The sequence below is a fragment of the Diadema setosum genome, chromosome 20, assembly GCF_964275005.1.
Source record: "Diadema setosum chromosome 20, eeDiaSeto1, whole genome shotgun sequence".
Lineage (NCBI taxonomy): Eukaryota > Metazoa > Echinodermata > Echinoidea > Diadematoida > Diadematidae > Diadema > Diadema setosum.
The window spans coordinates 10,286,101-10,309,296 of record NC_092704.1 but is presented as its reverse complement, the minus strand read 5'-3'; the positions used below and the strand labels follow the sequence as shown (position 1 = coordinate 10,309,296).

General features: G+C 38.8%; 1 protein-coding gene across 1 annotated transcript in view; it reads left to right on the top strand.

Moving 5' to 3' along the window:
* Positions 1–23,196, top strand: part of LOC140243389 (uncharacterized) — a 122,679-nt gene that overhangs the window by 80,066 nt on the left and 19,417 nt on the right. The window contains exons 31-44 of the mRNA XM_072323070.1: positions 6,132–6,285; positions 9,399–9,527; positions 10,722–10,958; positions 12,596–12,871; positions 13,418–13,543; positions 14,433–14,581; positions 15,381–15,481; positions 15,939–16,073; positions 16,628–16,775; positions 17,836–17,988; positions 19,349–19,510; positions 20,624–20,840; positions 21,882–22,055; positions 22,792–22,908. Coding sequence (XP_072179171.1) covers positions 6,132–6,285; positions 9,399–9,527; positions 10,722–10,958; positions 12,596–12,871; positions 13,418–13,543; positions 14,433–14,581; positions 15,381–15,481; positions 15,939–16,073; positions 16,628–16,775; positions 17,836–17,988; positions 19,349–19,510; positions 20,624–20,840; positions 21,882–22,055; positions 22,792–22,908 — 2,278 coding nt within the window. The remainder of the gene's footprint in view (positions 1–6,131; positions 6,286–9,398; positions 9,528–10,721; positions 10,959–12,595; positions 12,872–13,417; positions 13,544–14,432; positions 14,582–15,380; positions 15,482–15,938; positions 16,074–16,627; positions 16,776–17,835; positions 17,989–19,348; positions 19,511–20,623; positions 20,841–21,881; positions 22,056–22,791; positions 22,909–23,196) is intronic.

Sequence of the window (23,196 nt, the reverse complement as noted above, 5' to 3'; positions counted from 1 at the left end):
TGCATCTACCTGCTGAAAGTTACAAAGAAAATATGAACAGCACAAACAAGAAAATCTTTCAATGGTGTCACATTCATCTGTCTTCAAAACATCAATAGACTTTCAAGAACCTTCACTTGATAGGACATTCTATAGCCATGCTAATGCAGAATAAAGATTCAATAGTTATTAGCACAGATACATACTTCTTGCAAAGAATGAGTGTCAAAGCATATTATTAATTGCAGTCAGTTGTTTTCTCAACTGATTTGACATTACAAGAGAAAGAAGAAGGTCAAAAGAATGAACATGAGAAGAGAAGTGTGCTTGTGTATGTGGGCTTTGTGCTAGCCTCTGTGTTTGTGTATTTAAGTTATGTCAAATGTGAGGAAACTGGAGTCTCATTTCTTGCATCGCCTTTGGTGAGCTGATGGCATGGCATTGCCAATTTTTGGTTTGAGCTGTTCAACTGTTTTCAGAGACTACATCCCATTTTGCCAAATTGGCAGTCTTGATGTTTCCATGACAACGGAGATCCGACTAGGTGTTGGAATGGTTTCGTCTGTCTTCTGGATCCAGCAATTTTCCACGGTTGCGAGCTTCCTTGGTGTGTGCAATCTGTCAGTGCATTGTGGGATGGTGTGCAGGGAGAAAGAAGAATGTGAGTTTCCTGTGTAGTGTAATAGGGAATGAGACAAGATGTGTGAATACAGCCAAATAGAATGATAAAACAGATAGCACATCATTAAAGGGAAACATTTATGTTAGACTCTGCCTCTACTCAGTGAAAAAAGTGATATGATACAAAATTATCTGATATTGTCATTGTCTTCATGATTGTGACCACAACAGATATAAACACCTTGTTATGGGAGGCAGAAACCATTTAAAATCATACAATTTACTGCTACAACAATGTACAACCACATACCACAAGAAATTACACAAGTTGACAAAAGATGCTTGCTCAATTTGCATTTGCCTTTGCATCCTGTGCTGTGAAGTTAGAATTGTAAATATCCAATGCTCTGTACCTGCTGTTCCATATTACACCAAAGTCCCTTAACCCCTCCCCCCCCCCCCCCAAAAAAAAAGTGTAAGATCAGCCTGCATTAATGTCAAGAAATGTTGATTAATTTAAAAGAAAAAAGAAGGAAACAAAAGGCACTATTGTATATGTTGTGCACACTCCCCTTCCAGTATGTATCCTTTGTGTACCTATTTTATCATCTTCTTTATTTCGTGAGTCAATTTGATTGTTTCTTGTCCGTACTGATAGGAATGAGATTGAACTCGATCACTACCAGTGGATGCCTGGTTGTGGGTATACATGTATGTTTGTGTGTGTGTGTGTGTGTGTGTGACAGAGAGAGAGAGAGAGAGAGAGTTGTAATGTCATTTTCATCCCTTCTATGGTTTGGTAAGTGTGGTTATAGAGAATGCAAGCAATCGGCATATATCTTGTGGGGTAGACGCGATTGAAATTGTTATGAAACTCTGTTCTTCTCCCAATCTCTCTGTCGTCGTGTCTACCTGTGCACTCCCGATCAGTGCGACACTGAGAAAGATGATACTGCGGCGCAACCTTGTCGTGCCGCCAAAATATTGGACGTTCATCACGTGATGCTGTCATGGTGGCTAACCTTTTATAATGATGATGAACGTTTGTCTTGAGGCAACTATGTTATGCACATCTTCCATTTCTCTACACTGTGTCAGTGCCATTTCATATAACTTTCGAGCCATTTTGAGTTTGAGTCTGCATTGAAATGATTGATCTCTTGGTTCACAGAGAGAAGGTACATGTACTCACAAAAAAAGAAGAAGCTAATTTTCTTTTGCAATAAAATGCTTAAGCCCCCTCCAAAAAAACAAAAAACAAAATCAGTAAAAGTGTCGAGTCAGATAAAATTGATACAAATTACCAATTCATTCATTAACCAGTTTATCATCCTCTGAATATTTAAGCAAGAAAGCATCTCTTTGTGAAACTGTCTTGGGGAAGGCTGCAAGATAACGATTTTGATGACTCCTCTTCATCGTGTCTCGCCAAATTTACCTATCTCTTCCAGAAAACACCACAGAAACAAACAAAAGTTGAAATGTTGTAGCCTTGATGTTCCATATTAAAGGGATGGTATAGCTTTGGTTGAGATGAGAGATTCTGATTTTAACTTTTCACAAGATGATTAGAAACCACTTATGAAATATGAAAGAGCATGCAATTGTAGGAGGAATTCAACATTCATTTGATGAAAATCGGTATGGAAATGGCTGAGATATCCAAATACGAAATAAAAAAAAATAAAAAAAAAAATACTTTTTTAGGATCACTTTGCGTTTGGATATCTTTGCCCATTCAAAACCAGTGTTCATCAAATTAGTAGGTTTGCATTCCTCCTTCATATTTCATAAGAGGTTTCTCATTATCTCTCCCCAAAAAAGTCGGAAAGCTGAAACCCCATCTCAACCAAAACTATGCCTTCATTTTAATGCCCAGCACATGCACCATTCATCCTTTCCACGTTAGACTGCTTTCATGTTTAACATTCAGCAGCCATAATTTAGAAATTTATTAGAGAATGAAACAGAGAGAGTGATATTTGAGAGAAGCTTTTACATTCAAAGAAAATCTTTGTTCTTGCTGAACCCTTCTTTTCAGGATTCTCAAATGTGTTGTGAAGGACAGATAACTGCCAGGAAAATAATAGTTTAATTCTGAATGATTATGATCATATTGTGTTTAAATGAGAACGAAAAAAAAAATCATGGTGAATACTTTATACACACTTGGAGGGCGATATCCTTGGAACTTACCACTCTCAAGGATGAATCAATGTTCCACAAGTAATACTGCATATGCCATATTATCGCTGGTGTGACAAGACCTCTACAAAATGTCAAATGTTCAGGAGAGCCAAAAAAAAAAAAAAAAAAACATGGCGGCCAAAGCACTATAGCGAATGGGAGAGCCGTTTCTTTGACATGCTGTGTTGGCTTCATTTTTGGGGTAAGACAGTTAGGATTTGGACAGGACTTCACTTTCATAAGCTCGTTGATTATTGTGTCCACACGGAGCGAAACTACGAGTGGGGACCCCCTGTGGCTCATGGAGAGAGCGTAACCCTATGCAAAGATGCCTCGTGGTTCTAATCATCAACTAAACTTTAAGGCCGGAATTCACGAAGGTGGTGCAAATGAAACCATGGTTTAAACTATGGACAAAAGTCATGGAGTGCCAAGTGTCGCACGGAATATTCCGTTACGAAATAGGTCATTTCGTCGACAAAATGACCGTTTCGTTAACGAAATTATCATTTCGTGGACGAAATGTTCATTTATTTACAAAATGTCATTTCGTTACAAAATAATAATTTCATCGACAAAGTGACCAATTTCTTAATTCATATTCCATGCGACACTTGGCGCTCCATGGTTTTTGTCCATGGTTTAAACCATGGTTTCATTTGTACCACCTTTGTGAATTCGGGCCTAAGATTGCTATTCTAACTTTCAAGTGCGTCCACATGGTGCAAAACTGCAAGCTAATCATCGAGAGTTAGAAGTTTTCAACATAAACTTTAAGTCTAGGAACAGCATGTGAACCTAACTAGTGTGAAATACAATGCATGCATCTCTCTTTCAACAATGAGAAGAAAAAAAAAAAAAAGAGCAAGCATTGTGTTGAGGACTGGGTCAACATTTTCTGGAGCATGTTTTGCAACACAAGGTCCCAAAGAAACACAGCTTTCATAAAAGCATACCTCTTGACAGATAGGAATAGAAGAAGGAAAATGGATCTACCACTTAATTTTATTGCTTTTATTGTTCATAAATATTGTACACTGTATATTGCTAATGACAGCAATGGCACCATTCCCTACCCCATTCCCTTCACCTCTTCATTGTTGATGACCTGCTTTGTGATTTCAATTATTTGACCATCAATCCAAAAATAGTCATTTTCACCAAAATTTTAGACACAAGGTCTTGTCATATTTTAAAGTGAGTTTAATTTTTTCGCATGTTGAGACTTCCGGACAGTTTTTGCAAATGGGTAAATTGTGATTGGTGTCATTCGCTCATTTTCAGGAAGCAAAATTAGCGATTCTGCATGGAAAACAATATTTGCGTACTATTGTATGCATATGTTGTACCTGTACTGCTATGTATTACACATTTTTGGATCAGATTAAATGTGTTGTGAAATTCACAAATAACACCAGACCAGTATATGCAAAAATAAAAAATCATGCAAAATATATCCAATGGCATATACAGTACGGTACCGATACGGGTATGCATGATATGGGATAATTTGCATAATGCCCAACACAAAAACAGATATGTATCACATCTCAAGTCATTCAGGAATCCACAATAGGGTCACTATCGAGCATCAGGATTTGAATTCATTGTCATTTAGTTGCAAAGCACAAATCAAAATTTAAGTTGAAGTACAGCACATTTCAGGGTATTTTGTTTCGCATGCTCTTTGTACAAAACAATTGCCATTTCTATAGATTTTTTTATTCATATATATATTCAGAAATGCCAGTGCGCTTCAGGGAAGTTTGACTCGGCATGATATCCACGTTTATGAAATACTGCAGCTACTGTTTAAATCAGGAAATACTCAGTGGAAGCGATTAAACCAGATCAACGTTTCAGGGTATAAGATTGCAGCAAAACGCAAACAGCAAAAAAATGTTTGCACAACGGAACATTTTCTGTGAGTGAATGTGATACCAATTCTCTCAGGATGAAAGCAGCTGGATTCTGTTTTGCTGGATGCATTTGGTTGCTTGTATTGGCACAGAACATCAAAATGTTACCCTTAGATAGAAATAATGTATTCTTTTTTGTTTGATCTCATCATATCAGTTATTTACAGTTCCGATCTACTGTAAAATTTCATGCAGTGTGAGAATACTTGCTAATTTTGCATGTATCAGAATGAGCACTGATCTATCAGATCTCATACTAAAATGCAACTGATCGGCAAATATATTCAAGGAAAAATGCTCTTATTGTCAAAATTATATGAGTGAGCAAAGTTCCTTGCAAATGGTCCATTGAACAAAATAGATAAATCTCACAAAGGTTTAATCTTTTTAAAGTTTTCAAGTAAAGTTTGATGACAAGTTTTTACCTGGTATGTACATGTACAAAATAGAGACAAGCTCAGTTTGTTATGTATTTTAAAGTTTGTCATATCATATATATTTGTAGGTGTGTTGTTTTCAATTATGTGTATGTCTGTGTTACCTATGTCTTGTTTTTATATCTGATCTGTCCTTAAAGGGCAAATTGTGCATTGGAATGTATGTTCATTTTGTACAGGTTGCTGTTGTCTTCTACTGCTAACATGTATGTGAAAGTATTTGTGTGTTATTTATTTTATGATTTCAGCTGCACTTTAGGGTAGAAAGCACAGGTAACAACCCAAAGGGTGTCAGATATGATATAGAGTTATTCTTGTGTGCATTATACATAATATTAGAGATCATAAACACGAATGTGTTCATGTATTAAATCCAACGATAAAGAATAGAAAAAAGAGATGAGCTATCATCTGAACTTTTTTTTTCACATCTTGATTTGGAGATAATTCTTGCATGGAAGTACATTTTGAACTATTTTAAAGCTTTAAACATTCTCATAGGTTAAGAAACATAGTCATGATTTGGTTTAAAAACAAGAATATTTAGGGTCAAAAAGAATGCATTGTTCTACTGCATACACTTCAGCCATAGCTATTAAATCAAAAAAATAAATAACACCTTTTTCACCCTTTCACCCACCCGACAAAAAAACAACAACAACAAAACATCAGAATGTGAAAATGCAATTGAATGTTGTAGGTAAATATGTTTACAATGAAGAGGCCCCGGGAGCTTAATTTTCACTGCGGATACCGAGGTCTGAGAAATAAGTCAGATGAGTGACTTGATTTATTAGATATCATGTGTTGGAATGAACTGCAAGGATTATCTTCAAAGCTGCCAGAGTATTTTATCATTCTATGCTCATATTTATTTCATTTGTTTTATTTCTTCTGTATCATTTTATATACACCTATGTACAATGTCACCCCTGTCAAAATGTTTTGTATCTAATGTTGCCAAATGAATGAATAAAATACAATGTAGGAGTGAGGTTACGCTGGGCAGTAGCAGTGATCTGGGTACCTACGTTGCCCGCGGCGACCAGCTCAACATCCATTCCCACGTGCGTCTCGTGGCACACCTCCTCAACGACCTCTCGCACCACGACGAAGAGGACGAAGATATGGAGCATTGCCATGTGAGTAGATTAATCTATTTCATTTTGTTTCATTTTGTTCTGTTTTAACTTATTTCATTTTGTTTAATTTCGTATCATTTCAATTAAGTCAGTTCAATCCATTTGTCTCTTTCATTAACTCTTTATGTGCCATGATGGAAACCCCCTGTGTGCCACGTTATTTTGAGACAGGAAGGTAGTCATGCTTTGAGAAAGAATTCTGTTCTTCAAATTTGTATAACTTCTACAAATTTCTGCCAAGATGGGCATAATAGTAGGCAAAGTTAAAGAGGAATGCCAAGCTTTGTTTCGATATAAATTGTATGACGAATCTATTTTAAATTTTTCTTTTGAATGACCAGTGTCTACGTTGCTGTAAAGGCATGACTTTTGCACATAAAACCGTGACAAAAACTTCGAATGTTCGAGCAAATCTAGTTGGGAACACCGCTTGATAGTCAATCACCACATAGAATGCAAGCCGTATATGAGAGGAACAAAACCACGACAAACGCTTTCATTGTGCCGCCGGATTAGCAGTGATTAGTGATTTATCGATCGGTTTTGGCGGCTTTGTTTGTTGAGCAGAATATGCGAAGTTGGCACGCCGTCGACTGAGTCAGACGTGCGAACGTGGCACATAAAGAGTTAACCCTATTCTAACTGGGGGGGGGGGGTCAAATTGACCCCCCCCTCGACGTTTCGCGCTATGATTCCGCAACGCGCAAAGATTTTGCCGCGTCGTTTCATGACTTTTTTCATTCGAGTCTCCCGCATATTTTGAGACCAAATTTGCGACGTCCGGGTACACCGTTCTGAAGTTATGCAATGTTTTGCATATGCATGTCAACCCGAAAAATGCTCGAATTCATGATTTCGTGTGCAAATCCAATGCAAACTGTGTTTTTTTGTTTAATTGATATAAATTAGATTATTTCAACTTTTAACCATTGAAATAAATCAATTCTAATGTAGATAAGCTTGAAAAAGTGCCTCCAACAAATTTTGGCAAAAAAACAATAGAAAACAAAAGATCGAAAAAACAATAAAATACATAAGAAATTAACAAAACAATAAAAAACAAAAGAAAATGATTTTGATTGCGCTATTTTTTTACTAGAATATTGTTTGATGTGTCTTGAGGAACTCTGACACAAAAATTTAATAATCTTTCAGTCTTTTTGATGGAGTTATAGGTGAAAATATGATTTCATGCGTTAATTTGCATAATTAATTTATTAAAAAATATGAAATCAAAATTTTTCTATTGTATGACCATGTAATCTTGTAGTTGACATCCGGCTCTATGTTCAGGCAAAATTTTGCGGCGATCGTGCGATCGGCGGCCGAGATCTGAAGGGGGGGTCAAATTGACCCCCCCCCCCCCAGTAAAAACTTGATCTCAAATAGCCCAGTTAGAATAGGGTTAAAGGACAAATCCACCTTCATATACTTGTGGATTGAGTGAATGCAACAATATTAGTAAAACACATCAGTGAAAGTTCGGGGAAAATTAGACAATCCGTTCAAAGTTATGAATTTTTAGAGTATCTGTGCAGTCACAGCTGGATGAGAAGACGACTTCAGTGTATTATGTCATATGCGTACAATGATAATACAGAAAATAAAAAGAGAATTTCACAAAACTTCACTTTTTGAATAAAGTGCACATTACTTCGACTTGTTACTGACATGTTAAGGGTGATATTATTCCCCCTGCCTTTTCTGAAAGAGAGAAGTCAAGTGTTCTTTTGTTATGCGAGAAAAGTGAAAATATGTTGAATTTTCTTTATTCTTTCTTTATATCGTTGTACACATGTGACATCACAAGCTATAGTAGTCTTCTCATCCAGCCTTGAGTGAGCAGAAACTTCACAAATTCAACTTGTGAACGGATTGTCCAATTTTCCTCAAACCTTTGCTGATGTCGTCTACTAAATATTGCTGCATTCACTCAACCCTCATGCCTCTGATGGTGAACTTGTCCTTTAATTCCTTCCTCTTGAACCTATTGAAGACTAGTCTCAAGTACTGGTGTATACTCAGGTAGGTGTCTGCATGAAATGTGTATTATAGAAAAATCAGCTTGTCCTTAACCAGTTACTGTATTTCTTCTTCCTTCTTTTTTTTTTGTACTTTTAAATCTATTTTCGTAATTTATGCCTTTTTTATTGCATACCAGTCAGTGTGTGGTTTATACTGTTTACACATAATGGCCCGAATTCACGAAGGTGGTACAAATGAAACCATGGTTTAAACCATGGACAAAAACCATGGAGCGCCAAGTGTCGCATGGAACATTTCGTTACGACATTGGTCATTTCGTCGACAAAATGACCGTCTCGTTAACGAAATTATCATTTCGTGGACGAAATGTTCATTTAGTTACAAAATGTTGTCATTTCGTTACAAAATAATAATTTCATCGACGAAATGACTGATTTCGTAGCAAAATATTCCATGCGACACTTGGCGCTCCATGGTTTTTGTCCATGGTTTAAATCATGGTTTCATGTGTACCACCTTCGTGAATTCGGGCCATTGGGTCAAAAAAAAAAAAGTTTGAATATTATTTGTTGAAGTATAAGCTGAGAAGAATTAGACTGATTTGTCAAATCAAATCAAAGTCATTACATTCATAGATGATTAAACAGGAAATGCACCTGGGTCAAAAAGAGGAAGAAAGTTTTGGAATACCAGTTTCCTAAGAAGAATGAAAGGAAATATGTGTCGTTCTGTGAGCCTTGGAATTTTATTTGTCATTATGTAATGAGGCCTAAGCTTTTGAACTTTTTGTAGATGGACATAGGCAACAATTTGAACTCTGGTTAATGTTCCAAATCAGCCCATTTACTATCATAAGATATTACCTTGTGAAATAAATAATAACCTGTACATATTTAAGGAAACTAAAAGATGCTTTGAACAAAAACGAAGGAAAAAAAAGTGTGAGAAATATCTTAGATTTTAGTGCTAGATCTCAAAAGAATTTTTGAAAAAAAATTCATAAAAATCTGATTCCCAGAGTCATTTGAAAAAGAACATTTGGGTGGGCTGTATAGTGCATGGCCTCGCAAACAGCTATTAAAGTGTGCCCTAAGCATAACATTGTCACTGTTGTTTGCTCTGCTCAGAACATCGCCGAGCGGTGCGACATCCGCAGCGCCCTCTTAGACGGGATACAGGCCCTCTCCATCAGCAACGAGTACGAGATCCTGCAGGCAGTCGGCGCCACGGTGGAGGCCACTGCAGTACCAGAAGAGGTTTGTGTGCGAGTTTCCTGGATTTTGGAAAGGAGGGTTGAAGTGGGAGAGGTGTAAATCCAAACGTAAGGCACCAAAGTTCTTAGCCAAGGAAATTAACTTTGAGGCTGCACTTAACCCCACCCCCTCCTCAATTCAAAAAACAAAAAACAAAAAAACAGTTCACTCACTCATAAACTATTAAGCTGGTACTGAATATGTAGGGCCCAACAAGCCACAAACAAAAAACCAACACATCAGTGAACTTGAGTGTTTTCTCCGGTGTGTTGCAAAGGAAGGCATGTAGTGGATTATGTTTAGAGTAAAGCATTCCACTGCAGCTGAAAAATTTGGATAGTGTGGGGTCCAAGTCGGAAATGTTTTGGTGATTTTATAAACAATTTTATACTCGGGTGAACGGTTTCAGGGAATGTAGTGAAAGGTTAAAGCTCACAAAAGTCTTGTTTTGAAAACTGAGTTGTCTCTGGCATTTGAAGTAAGGAATTTGTATGTGAAGCAGCATTTTTCCCACTCCCCCCCCCCCCCCAAAAAAAAAAAAAAAAGTTGTATTGGCCCGTAACCTGCCCAACCCAACAATATCCCCCTTTGCAACTGAATTTGCTATGCAGAAAACCCAGAACTGTTGTGGAAAGAATAGCTGTTTTCATGCCATAAAAAATGTGCTTCAAGTGGTTTCAGCAAGAATATAACCTCTTTTGTTTTATCATTATTTTTGGTGACTGCGCCCCCGGTGTTTTGTACAATGTACGTGCTGTATCAGCTTGTCAGATTTTATTCAAATTTGCTATGGAGGCTTTAATGGGGAGGTTATCTTTGGAAACAAAAAATTTTCATTGAAGCCCCCTTTTATAGGATGCCATGTCATATTTCTTGTACTATATGCTACAGTGTGTATACCAGCCTCATTTCTTCTTGGATTTTATTATATCTTGCAACAGTTGCCATATTATACAACATTTTGGTCTAAAAGTCATCCAAATAGGGTATGGGGGGATGGGCTCAAGGAAACCCCAGCCAAGTGCTCTAGTTTCCTTTTTTTTTGGGGGGGGGGGAGCCTTACATTGACCATTTCTCTACTCTGTGTAAGTATCATGTTGTGCTTTGAACCATAAATTAAGTAAAAAACAGTGATTCAAAAATACTTGACATTGCCATAAATTACATGAATGATTTGTATCCATTTCCAACCACCAGATGAGTGCAGAGTGTCAGAAAAAGACGTCGAATCTTCTCGCAGCTCTGGCCGCCTCCAGCGCTGCCTGCATGTGGGCGGAGCCCAGCTCGGCGCGGGACGCCCTCGCAGAAATGCTGACAGTCGTCTCCAACATGTTTGAGTCGTACCACCACAACCACACGGAGGCGCCCTTGGACCTGAACAATAAGAGGACCATCACAGAGAGGATGATCGCATCGCTCTCCGACATGCTTCAGGTGAGATCAGAGCTCAGAAACACTCTATCATGCATTGGTACTGGGCTGCCAACATTAGCACAAGAGCACCGTGGTATACCCTGTTACAGTAAAAGCTGTGATTTTTGTGTACAGATTTTCCGCAGATTAAACTGTAGGAGGTCACAGACATTTTCCCCGAGATGTTATTTTCGAGATTTGACACCAAGGCTATTGTAAGTGCACTGATGTCTTTCCATTAGCATTATTTTCCCGTATCTATAAAATTCGCGGCCCAAAAGTGATTTATGGAATTCACAAAAATCAAACCTTCATGACAATAACAGCTTTTACAGAAGTGGATAAGATCAGAGGTTTGTGTTCACAAGGTTTGGGTTCAAATCCTGCCTGGTATTTTCATCCTTGGCCAAGATATTTTCCTCACCCAGAAGGCTCTGCCATTATCAATTGATACCCAAGCATTGCTAGGTACCTATGATACACACTTGCATCAAGAGGGACATAGTGAGGTGGGTAAATAAGACCATTAACACATCAAGGTCAGGGACATTCCAATAAGCAAAACTGGGGGGGGGGGGGAACACTTATAGTTATCCCCCTGCTTGTTCACAAACTACGGGTGAATATCTACAGTCTGGTGTCAAATGGATTATGGCACCATACGAACTGTAGATATTTGCTCATATTTTGTGAAGGCAAGCAGGAGGTAACAATGTTATCTCTTTGAATAGTTACCATGAATTCTTCCTAATTTCTTTCCACGAGTGGGCCCTACATGTATATTGAAATGCCCTGCTGTGAGCCATGTTTGCTGTCTGCACGATCAATCAGCGCATAGGCGCAACATAACAACAATGCAAAACATGAAATTCATTTCATTCGTGAAATAGTGGAATAAGAAATAATAAAGTAAGGGAAATATTCAGTGGATTATTGCCTAATGAGATGACAGAGTTCATGATCACTAAGAGATATAATTGTGTGTGTTATATACATCTTAATAGAGGGATATATCATTCCCAAAGCAGGGACTGAGGCTTTTATATATTCTCTCCTCAACACTTGAAGAGATATTTAAAGTTTCTAAGGAGCCTCCATTAGACCCGGGAAGACTCTACAGATCCTGTTGCAGGCACCTTGGAAATTTGATCCTGCCCATGCAACTTTTGGGTTCTTTCGGGAAACATTTCCAAGCTGTAAAGCTGGCACATAGTTTATTAGTAAACTCTCAAATCATTGCGAAAGCATAGGTGTGACAAAGTCTCTATAAATGTGTACTTGATATTTCCATGTGGAGGCAGTTTTAGTCCATGAAGTTAAAGGACTAGTTTGCTACATAAGTCCCCTTATAATAATTTATTATCTCTAAATTTCACTGCATAGAGTAAGGGAAATGTGTGAAATTCATCAAATCTGGATGAAGTCAAAAAGAAATTTACAAATATCTTCCTAATGGAGAGAGAAACAGGCATTTTAATCTTCTAGACTTTGTTGCCAGTGTAAGAAAAAGTTTTGAATTGAGCCATTATGAGGCTTATTGATATTCTACATCAGAAAGAAACAGAAATTTAAAATGAATAGCCTGATGACGCTACCATCTGGTACCATAATCAGTGGATGACATATCTTCTTCTCTTTATCTGTTGACCATTCTGCAGGTATATCTGGGTCACATGACTACCCAGAGTGCCCCAGTGACCCTGGACAGCCCTATGCTGACCCTCCAGGGTTCAAGGGTCGACGCTTTGGGCGGGGCAAGGCTTGTGGCAGGCGGGGCCTCCTTCACCCTCCCCGAGGACATGGATGGGCTCCTGCCCTCCTCCGCCCAGGCCCACAGGTCCTCCTCCAGCTACCAGTGGAACTACCCCTGCTACAGCGCCCACATGGCTACCTACGCTGACAACCCCTACGTCTGGGGGAATGGCTTCCAAAGGGTATGTGCTGTGATGTGATGGAATACATCAAGAAACCTGTAGGGGCCATGCAATCAGATGTACAGAGTACACAGTCGTTGAAATGCTCATCCTCATGTTCATTTCATAAAGTTTGTCTATACATGTATGTCAAGCTGCAGATGACATGCAATCATATCTTTATTCCACTTCAAAGTTGCCACCTACAATTGTAGTTGTTATGTTTGTTTATTTGCTGGTTTGTTTCCTGTTTTCAGATAAGTAGCATGTTCTAAAGAGCAATCAGAGTGTGAGATACTTGTGTTTTATGTGCATTTCAATAGGGTCAAATAATTCTGAGAATTTCCAAATGATTTCCAATAATTTCCATGTGACAGACTTTCATATTGTTTTGTTGGCACATGAATTTAATGGACCATATCATGATCTAATCATGCATTTACAATCCTTTTCCATGCAAATGAGTATTACGGGCCCAGTTGTGTCATGGAAGAGTCAGCAGCCCTGTCATGAATGAATGAGTTGACATAGTAACATGTACTACTGTCCATATGATTGTACTTCCAGGTCACGACCCCAGTCACTTCTCTGGAGCTGTATACCTGTCATGATGAGACGGTGAGCCCCATTGTGGTGAGCAATCTGCCATCTGGACAAGAGGTTGTCATTGACATCGACAATATGGTTGAAGAGGTGAGCCCGCTAGCATTTTATGCGTCCACATTTCAGCTGAAATTCTTTCCCGTCTTTGCAAACTGTGATCACATTACATCACAATGCATCACAATATGAGTGAACCGGCATTGAAATGAGGAATGTGTTTGTATATTACATGCATGATAATGTGTGTTTCAATGTTTTTAAAGGGTGTGTACAGTTCTGGTCGAGGTGAGGATTTAGCTTTTAACGTTTTGCGAGATATTCAGAAACCACTCTATGAGATGTCAAGGAGCATGCAGTTCTAAGGGGTATCAAAAGTTTATTCGATGAAAATCGGTTTAGAAATGGCCGAGATATCCAAACTCAAGGTGAAACAAAGAGATCCTAATAAAGTTGTGGCATGTCGCCTTTTACTATTAGCACTTTTGGGGATATCTCAGCCATTTGAAAACCAATTTTCATCAAATAAACCTTGAATCCTTCTTAAAATTTCATGCTCTTTCATATTTCATAAGAGGCTTTTCATTATCTCACTTAGAAATGTTCAAAACATGAATCCCCACCTCAACCAGTACTGTACAGTCCCTTTAAGTTTTGTTCATGTAACTATCCATTTACTGACAAATGAACTGCTTTCCTTGTTGGCAAAATAGTTTAACTATTTCCCAGGTATTTTAGAATTTCAAACGGCTACAGAGGGGATAATATGCCATCACAATTTTTGAGTTGTATTATAGTTAGGCAATACTTTTGATTTTGTGTTCATTTTTGTGTGATGTCATGCCTGATGTTCATATCAATGACTGATCACCATTGGTAATTCTCTGTATTGTTTTGATGAAACAAGGAGCTCTTATGAAATTATATTAACTTTCATGTCTATATACTCATATACATGAACGTAAATTCCTTTCTTCCAAAGTTTCCATCCACTTTCAACTTCACCTTTGACCCCGCCTACATGAGCGTGCACGAGTTCAACGTGACAACAGCCAACATCCAGCAGAGTATGCACCTCTCCATCGAGTTGACCCCCATCGATCATCCAGTACCCGTATCCGTCCTGCTCAGGTGAGACTCAGCTGGGTGTGTGCAATGGAAGCTGTCTTCTTTTACTAGCATTGGTGCTCCTCCCTTACGCTTTACATGCTTCACATGCTTCTATGTGTTTTTATCCAATGATTTTCTGTCCCCATAATAGCATCCCATAATGACATAAGGAAAGTGTGCCTTGGAAAAATCACCTGTCCACACTGATTTCTAAAGAATTGTAATTCTTTTGTAGGTTAAGCACCTTTTTGGAACAAAAATGTACAACATGCAAATGTTTGAGTGACAAGTTTTAATATCTGTGACTTGTGTATTTTTCTGGGATGATTTTGTAGTCTCTACAGATATTCCACCTGTTTCCTACATCTCTCCAAAGAATCTATATGCATAGAAATAAAACATTTTATTGCCAATGATCAAGTAAAATGTTACATAAGGGTCATCTGGAAAGCTATTCAGGCAGGAAAGTTAGCTCGACTGGCATTACTGTGGGTGCAAAGTGTCAGTGGTCAAGCATGCATCCACGTTTCTGATTGGATCCTGCAGGATTTAGCATCTTTGGAACAAAGCTAATTTTTTTACTGCATAATTGCTCCATTTTCTCACAAGAATTCCAGTACTCTGAAGAGTGTACTGTATGGGACTACTAAAAATGAATATATTTCTGTCAAAAAGTCCAATTTGATGAAAATTCGGTTTAATACCTTATGGAAAGGTGGAAAGGAACTCTTCACAAGTTTGACATACATGTTGTATGTGTCTCTATCATTGCATCTTCATCTGTCCTATCTTCCCCGTCTCACAATCTGTGCCTCTGTAGGTATGACAGGGAGCCGACGCCCACTCAGTATGATCTGCGCTGGGATCACGATGAAAATGTCAACAACGTCCACATCTTCCTCGTCCCTGATACCTTCAACAGTAAGTCTCAAACAAACAGACAGTTTCGTCAGACCCTATTCTTGATACAAGTCTGATAGAGTAATACATTTTTTGCATGTCTTCCTCTGCATATAAGTTCTCTCTTTGTCCAGATATTATGAAGAAAATGAACATTAATTTTGTGAAATTTTGTTATAAATAGATAATAATAAAAATAAATGGAGAGCTGCTCAAGTCATAAATTACGCAGAGTTGCCAATTTGTCTTAATCTCTAAAATTTGTCAATTCATAACTTGTTTTATGTGTCTGATTTCTGCCCCAAATTTTCACTGTTTTACTCCTGATTTTTCTGTTTTTGTACAAAGCAATGTGATATTGGGATGAAATTTCCCTGTAAGTCCCCGGACTTTGTACAGCAGTAAAACCTATCTTGTTCTCTGCAATAGATGATGCTAATATGTTGTTCACTGCTCTCCTTTTTTTTTTTTCTGTCAGACTCTGGCCGTTACTACCTGGCCCTAATGGATGGCGAGTTTGGTCAGATGGTTTACCGGCAGAATGGGGACCTCTCCAGACGGTATATGCTGAAGATGTGGTGGGGAGAATGCCTCTATTGGAATGTGGAAAATGGTGAGCTCACATGCATTCTTCTATGTTTGACCTTACATCTTGAAACCAATAAGAAGTTTGCAAAATAAGTTCTTTAGGCCTGGTTTGGTCAGATTCTTGGCTTTAAAATGTTATATTACTGATCAAAACTAGATTTATTTAAACGCCTAAAACAATGTTTGACACTAACTTTTTCTTCTCTCTTTTGGCCTGTTGGGGCCATTAAAATCTTTAAATTTGAAACTTTGGTAGCCAAAAAAAGAAAAAAAGTGAAGTTGCCCGAAATAGTAACAAATGTAACATTCCACTTTAAAAACATAGTCATTTTTTAAATTTCTTTTCACAAAAGTGTGGAAAGAAAATTTGCTTCTTTTACTTTATTCTATGTGTATTATTCCAAATTTCAGATGTATGAAGATGAAAAATGACCTGTTTGTTTATACCCAAAACTCAAAACAGACCATGCTGAACCAAAAATACATTTTTTTAAAGCCTACCTAAAATTCAGCCAGTGTAACTTCTACTTGTGATACAAACATTTTATTTTGTCCAACTCTGTTTGCCCTGATTTGTAGTCATGTGGTCTCCAGAAGGCTGCTCCACTTCGTCATCATCCACCTTCTTGACGACACAGTGCCGCTGCAACCACCTCAGCTCATTTGGCGTCAGCTTCCTCCCCATCTTCAGCACCCTTGGTTTCATTGACATGCAGCTATTTGTCGAGTAAGGCGGGACGTGGTCTGACAATTTCTTTCAAGCCTTTATCGTTCTACCTATGAGCTGTTTGTCATTGTACAGTTTTGTAAATTTGGCTTCCTCACTTGCTCATCCTCCTCTTTCCAAACATCTTCACAACTTTCCTCTTCCACTTTCTCCTAACTGGATGTGTTTCATACCTCTTCATTTTCTCTACTCCTCATTTGCTTTTTTTTTCCCCCTTTGAAGCATAAGTGTGACCTTGTAGATATTATATTGTAATTCAAGAAACTTTAAAAACATACTACGATATGAAAATCTGATTGTGCATACTTTATGTGACAAAATGCTGATTTGACCATCATAGCAAAGATGGTGCTTCAGTAATAACAATAACTAAATAGCTGAGAGCATTGCTGTGGTGGGCATTTAAAAAAAGAGCATGCCAGAATTTGGCCCACTTCTTGATATCGTACAGCTCAAATGAGAATCCAGTGACATGTTCGTGGAAATGTGACAAAATTTTGCATTTGTGACACAATACTGATTTGACAAGCATAGCAAAAGTGATGCTTCAGTAACTAGAAAAGCACCTGCAGAATGCAGACCTCCGCCAAGCAGAGTACACGCATGCTGAAAATCGCCCAATTTCCCAATATAGAAGCCTTTTGTTTACGTCATCAGCTTTCAGTTTCGAGGCGCCACGCCCAAGCAGAGCACACGCTTTAGCGCGTATGCAAACCCTCAAATACATGTATGCCCAGCTTGAACTCCCAAGTTTATCAACCCCATCTGCAAAAAGATAAAAAGATCCTTCAAAAATCTGTAAAAATTCCAGGATCTCTACCAAAACTTAATCATCTGTTCCTTGTGTCATGATCAACTTTTCCTGCAAGTTTCATTCAAATCCATTCTCACCATTTTGAGTTATTTTGCAAACAGCCAAACCAATGCCGATGATGACCTCCTCCTTCCTTGGCAGAGGTGATAACAATTAACAATAGTTAAATAGCTGAGAGCATTGCTGTGGCATACAGTGAATAAAAACGTCATGTAAGAATTTGTCCCCTCCTTGGTTTCCGCACAGCTCAAACGAGAATCCAGTGACCTACATGTTTGTGGCTGTCCTCCTGGGTGCCTACGCCCTTCTCTTCGTCTACTGTTACTATGCTGACTGTCACGATGAGAAGAAGAAGGGACTCATCTTCCTGAAAGACAACCAGCCTGGAGACCAACAGTAGTGAGTGACCCCTCCATTTTTGTTTTGTTGCATCTTTTTCACAGCTGGGAAGCCATCTTGGATGAGAAGGGAGTGCGAGCATACTGGAGCGAGTGTTTAGATAACTTTAGCAATGTGTGAGTGAAGCAGAGAGTCCCCCTCCCGGCCTTGAGATGGCAAAACAGTGTATGTGAAAATTAATGAAAACTGACTTAGTCACATATTTCAGCTTATTTCAGTATAATCTAACTCTTGACCAAATCTTGAAATCAGAACCCATTCCGTTACTGAGATATGACGCTCGCTCCCAGTGGGAATTGTTCAAATTTTGTTGACAGAACAATGTAAGCGGTGATACGATTGCCCCTGCTCAACACACGTCGGACATGGACTTGGCAAAACAATGTATCTACATGCGATACATTGTTTTGCCATCTACATGTTTACGCAGTAATTGGCTGTGCGCCATGCGCGGTTGCAGGAGTGCGCACATATTGACATTGTTATACATTCCAGTGATTGAGACTTACATTGTTTTGCTGTATCAATGGCAATAGTGTGGTTATGTTGAGACAGCAAAACAAATGCAAATTATTTTGAAAATAAATGGTCTAGTGAAATCAATTTGCATGCATTGTCTTACTGATACTGTTTGTCCTTCTAGGGTAAAGTATGAAGTGTTGAACTATAACAGAAAAAGAGCTGTAGGTTTGCGAAACTTCAAGCTCAATTATCTGGAAATGAGGTTGGATTTAGATACATTGTTTTGCCATCTCAAGGCCGCTCCCCCCTCTTGATTAGATGTATGGATTCAGTGAATGTAGAAAGATGAATGAAAGAGTCTCTGAAAGTTTGAAGACAATAAGATAATCGATTCAAAAAAATGTTATGAATATTTAAGATTTTGAGTAGTTCCATGTTCTTTACTCTCAGGGCAGGAATCCTAGAAAAAAAAAAGATCTGTGATGTCACAATGGTAGTGATACTAAGAAAATAAAAAGAGTGTCACAAAATTTCAATTTCCTATGACATTGAGAGAGCATTGAAGCCAGCTCTCAAAAGATAAATGTGTAATTTTGCCTGGAATGACCACCAAGTGTTTTGTATTTAACCCATTGAAGACGGTTTGATTTTGCTACATCACGCATTTCTCAGGGACACCTGCCTGAGTATACTCGGGACTCGTCCTCAACGGGTTAAAAGCTTTATAGCAATAGCATTGACTGATTTTTCTGGAGCAGGATTCTGCAGGATGAGATTCAAAGGGTTAAACTGACTGCTACTCATCATAGCAGGTGACTGTCATTTCATGTAAGCCATGGACAGATACATTTTGGTAAATTCTGCCCCACTTCTCTTGTAAACCTTCATCTGCAAACAGCTATGACGTAACCGTGGAGACAGGATTCAGGACCGGGGCAGGCACCACGGCCCGCGTCAGCATCGTTCTCCATGGCGACGAGGGACACTCGGAGACGAAGGAACTCACATGCGACGACAGACCCATCTTTGAGAGAAACTCCAGAGATAGATTTGTAATCAGGTACTGCTACATGGATACTAAGCATTTCTTCTATAATGTTTGCAAGCCTTGAATTGTCCAATGTTTCAGCTTTTTTCATATAAATGAATTTTTCTTTCAGCTTTTATTCATCTTATGGGATTTCTTATCCCCCATATCGAGTGATTCTGACCTGTTGCTTCTTGAGTATTCTTTGTATGTTGCCTCTGATCTCTTATAAAAGTTCTTAAGGTTTGAGTGTTTTCCACATTTATCTTCTTCTTGTACATGTATGTTTGTACAACTGATGGTCATGACTTCTACAGCCATGTTTTTAGAGAGATCATGCAATTGTAGTGCAAGTTCAAGAAAGCAAAAGCTCTTCATATTCTATGTGGGACAAACAATGAAACACAGTAGGTGCTTATGGTTGATCCTCCATCAACCCTGAGTCAAAAATTAATATTCCCCTCCCCAACCCTGCAGTGCAAAGAATTCGGAGTGGAACCCTCAAAAGTTATGGGATTTCTGGTGTGTTTAATTTTTTTTCTATTTTTTTTTTCCCAAAAGTGTCATAAGTGTGTTAGTGTTGTACACCATGGGGTTTTGTATGCACCTGGCATGGAGGATTAAAGGTGCATGGTCCCGGTGTTTTAGTCAAATACGTACGGGGGCGCACGGCGCAAGTTTCCTATAGAGACCTACGCTATCGACTCCTCTTTAGCGCTTACGCTTTGGCCCACTTCCGCAAGTCCGAAGAAGTCCGATCCACTGTAATCAGTGGTCCGATCACAGTTGGGCTCATGATTCGGCTGAGGGGGATGACAGCTTTAGCAAACTTCTTTTGTGATGCCATAATAACAAGCACATATGCACGCACCCTGGCATTACTACAGACTGCGCGATGCGCAGAGAAGACAATGAAGGCAACGTTACTTAGCAACACCTACGCACTTTACTCTTGATGACAGCTCAACTTCGGTAATCTTCGTATCAACGCTAACGGTGATCGGCAGTATCATCAACAGCGCCCTCTACACTACCGGGACTATGCCCCTTTAATTATGCCTCTGTCTAAAGTCTGTGGTACAGAAAGAGTAATATGCCTCTGAATCTCTTCTTCTTAATTCTTTCTTCCATCTCCCATCCGTACAGTACTCCAGAGAGTCTGGGCAACATCCAGCGGCTGCAGCTGTGGCACAACAACGCCGGCCTGTCTCCCAGCTGGTACCTCAGCCGCATCTCGGTCAGGGACCTGCTGACCGGCAACAAGTGGTTCTTCATCTGCGAGCGCTGGTTTGCCGTCGAGGAGGACGACGGGAAGATTGAGCGAGAGCTGAAGGTGGTGGAGGACGGGGTCGGCTTTCAGAAGGTAAATCATGCGGCAGATACATTCTCAAAACATGTAATATGTGACCACACAACTAAAAACCCATTAAAAGTACATAGGCCATAATGAATTTCCACTTCTTTACATAGTTATATAAGCTCTCAGCTCTTTGGAAAGCTTTTTAAAATGATTTAAAAGGTGATTGATATAAGAGAGAGGAGGTGGAGGTGCAGATTCTTAAAAAGAAAAAAGGAGAAAAACGATTTCAAAGTTTAGGATTGCTGACTCTGCCGAAGTCTCCATGAAAATGTATTTTCCAATTCAAAAAGAAAGAAAAAAAATTAGCTATTCTCTGCCTTGGAAATAATGTACAGCACATTTGCAGTATGGGGCACGAGATTTCTGTGAGTTGTTGATTATTTAAAGATCAGTTCACACAGTGAAATTTGCAAAAAGCATGGCAAAATATACCACACATACTGTATCTTTAAGCAGTGTTGAAGGAATTCACTGTTTAATTGATTCCAGCAATATTTTCAGCATGCACTCTTGGTGTGCATTCCTTGTTTTATTTCATTCAATACCTGTGCCTCTGTTAGAGAAATAATTATAAAGGTGCTAAATATAGTGATACCAGTCATTAAAGCATACATTTAGACTTTATAGCTGACGTTTTCAGGAATCACTTTTGTTTTCTTTAATACCAACTCTGCTAGTGCAAGATGCCAACAGAATGCCATGGACATGAAAATGCAGTACCTAAATTATGTCAATGGGATGACGCTGGTGTACTGTAAACCAGAAACTTTTGCATGCATGAAACTTTCATAAATTTTCCGAGGAGCCAAGATTCGCAAAAGTACATGCACATAAAAGTGTTTGTCTACACAATGCATTGAATGCCGGTAACAATTTTCAAAAAGTTAATGCCGCGAAAAAGGCCAATGGCTCCAATTCACGTAGTTTGTAAGTATCATGCCACAAATCTTTCTGGTATTACAGTATATATGACAGTTTAGTCAAAATCCACCTGCTAAAGTGTACCCTCTATGATAGCATGCATCCTCCCACCTCTCCCCCCAGGCTTTCTTTGCCAAGGGGGCCCAGTACTTTGCTGACTACTACATCTGGAGCTCCATCTTCACGCGGCCGCCGTACAGCGTCTTCACCCGTGTTCAGCGGCTCACATGTTGCCTCTGTATCTCCATGGGATTCATGTGCATCAACACGTTGTGGTACCAAAAGCTTGACAACCAGGTGGGTGGGGTTCCCCATCAGTCATCCCCTATCTTGTCTTATCATACCCCTGCCAAAAGTTTGAAGGGGTTCATGTAAATAGAAATGATGGAATAATTGGGCGGTCTGTCTGTTGCAAATGTTGTGGATTAAACTACTTCTTCAGTTTTTGAGTGATTCACAAGAAGATTGGCTCACACTACTAAAAGTGAATGTGATGTAAAGTTGTGCAAGACACATTTTTTTTTTTTTGAAGAGTACTGGAAAGTGTGTTGCCATAGTAGCAGTACATTATGTCCCACAAACCAGGAAAAAGCCTTGCAGATGATTTGGGAGGGGGATGCAATCACAGTCATTTTTCCTTTTTTGGTCTCCTTGAGGTTTATAAGAACAAGATATTAGGGGAGATTGACATATACAGCTGTATCAGTCTTTGAGTCTTGAAGATTTATTCTGTGAGCCTAGTGATGGATATAAGTGTAGTATCAGTATTTTAATCTGAACAAACTGTGTCCTTTTCTAAACTTCATTTACTCTCTTCTTTATTTCAAGGGCGAAAGCAATGCAAGTTGCAAAACTTAAAAACAATCGCTCACTTCATTGTTCTGTATATTTTGTGAAATGAAACTTTATAGAAGAGTTTGGGAAGAAGAGGACGTGAGAGGATTGTGACATTGTAGGAGGTTAGTGACAATCATTCCACTGTGTAATAACCAGTTCACGATATCATTTGCCATGTTCAACTTTTGTTTCAAAGGATGCTGAGCTGGGAGTCTACGATTTGTCTGGTGAGGCGGTCCTTGTTGGCATAGTAACAGCTCTCTTGGCCATTCCCATCAACTTCCCCCTCATCATGCTTTTCAGGAGGAGTAAGGTCAGTAGCACCTTTTTTTTTTTTCTCTCTCTCTCTCTCTCTTTTCCTTTCCTTTCTGTTTTGTTTTTCTTCCCATGTATGCCAAGTTTAACACTTTAGGACACAAAATTTGACCCAGTGTCACTTTTACAAAAAACAGGGATAATAAGTCCTTTTACATCTGCGTGGGGCTGCCTGAAAAATCAAATATCTACAGTGTATCAATGTCCTGACAACAGAATGTGAAACTCCCCGTGATCTTGGAATGGTAGTACTGTAAACACAGAAATATTTGCAGACCATCAATCT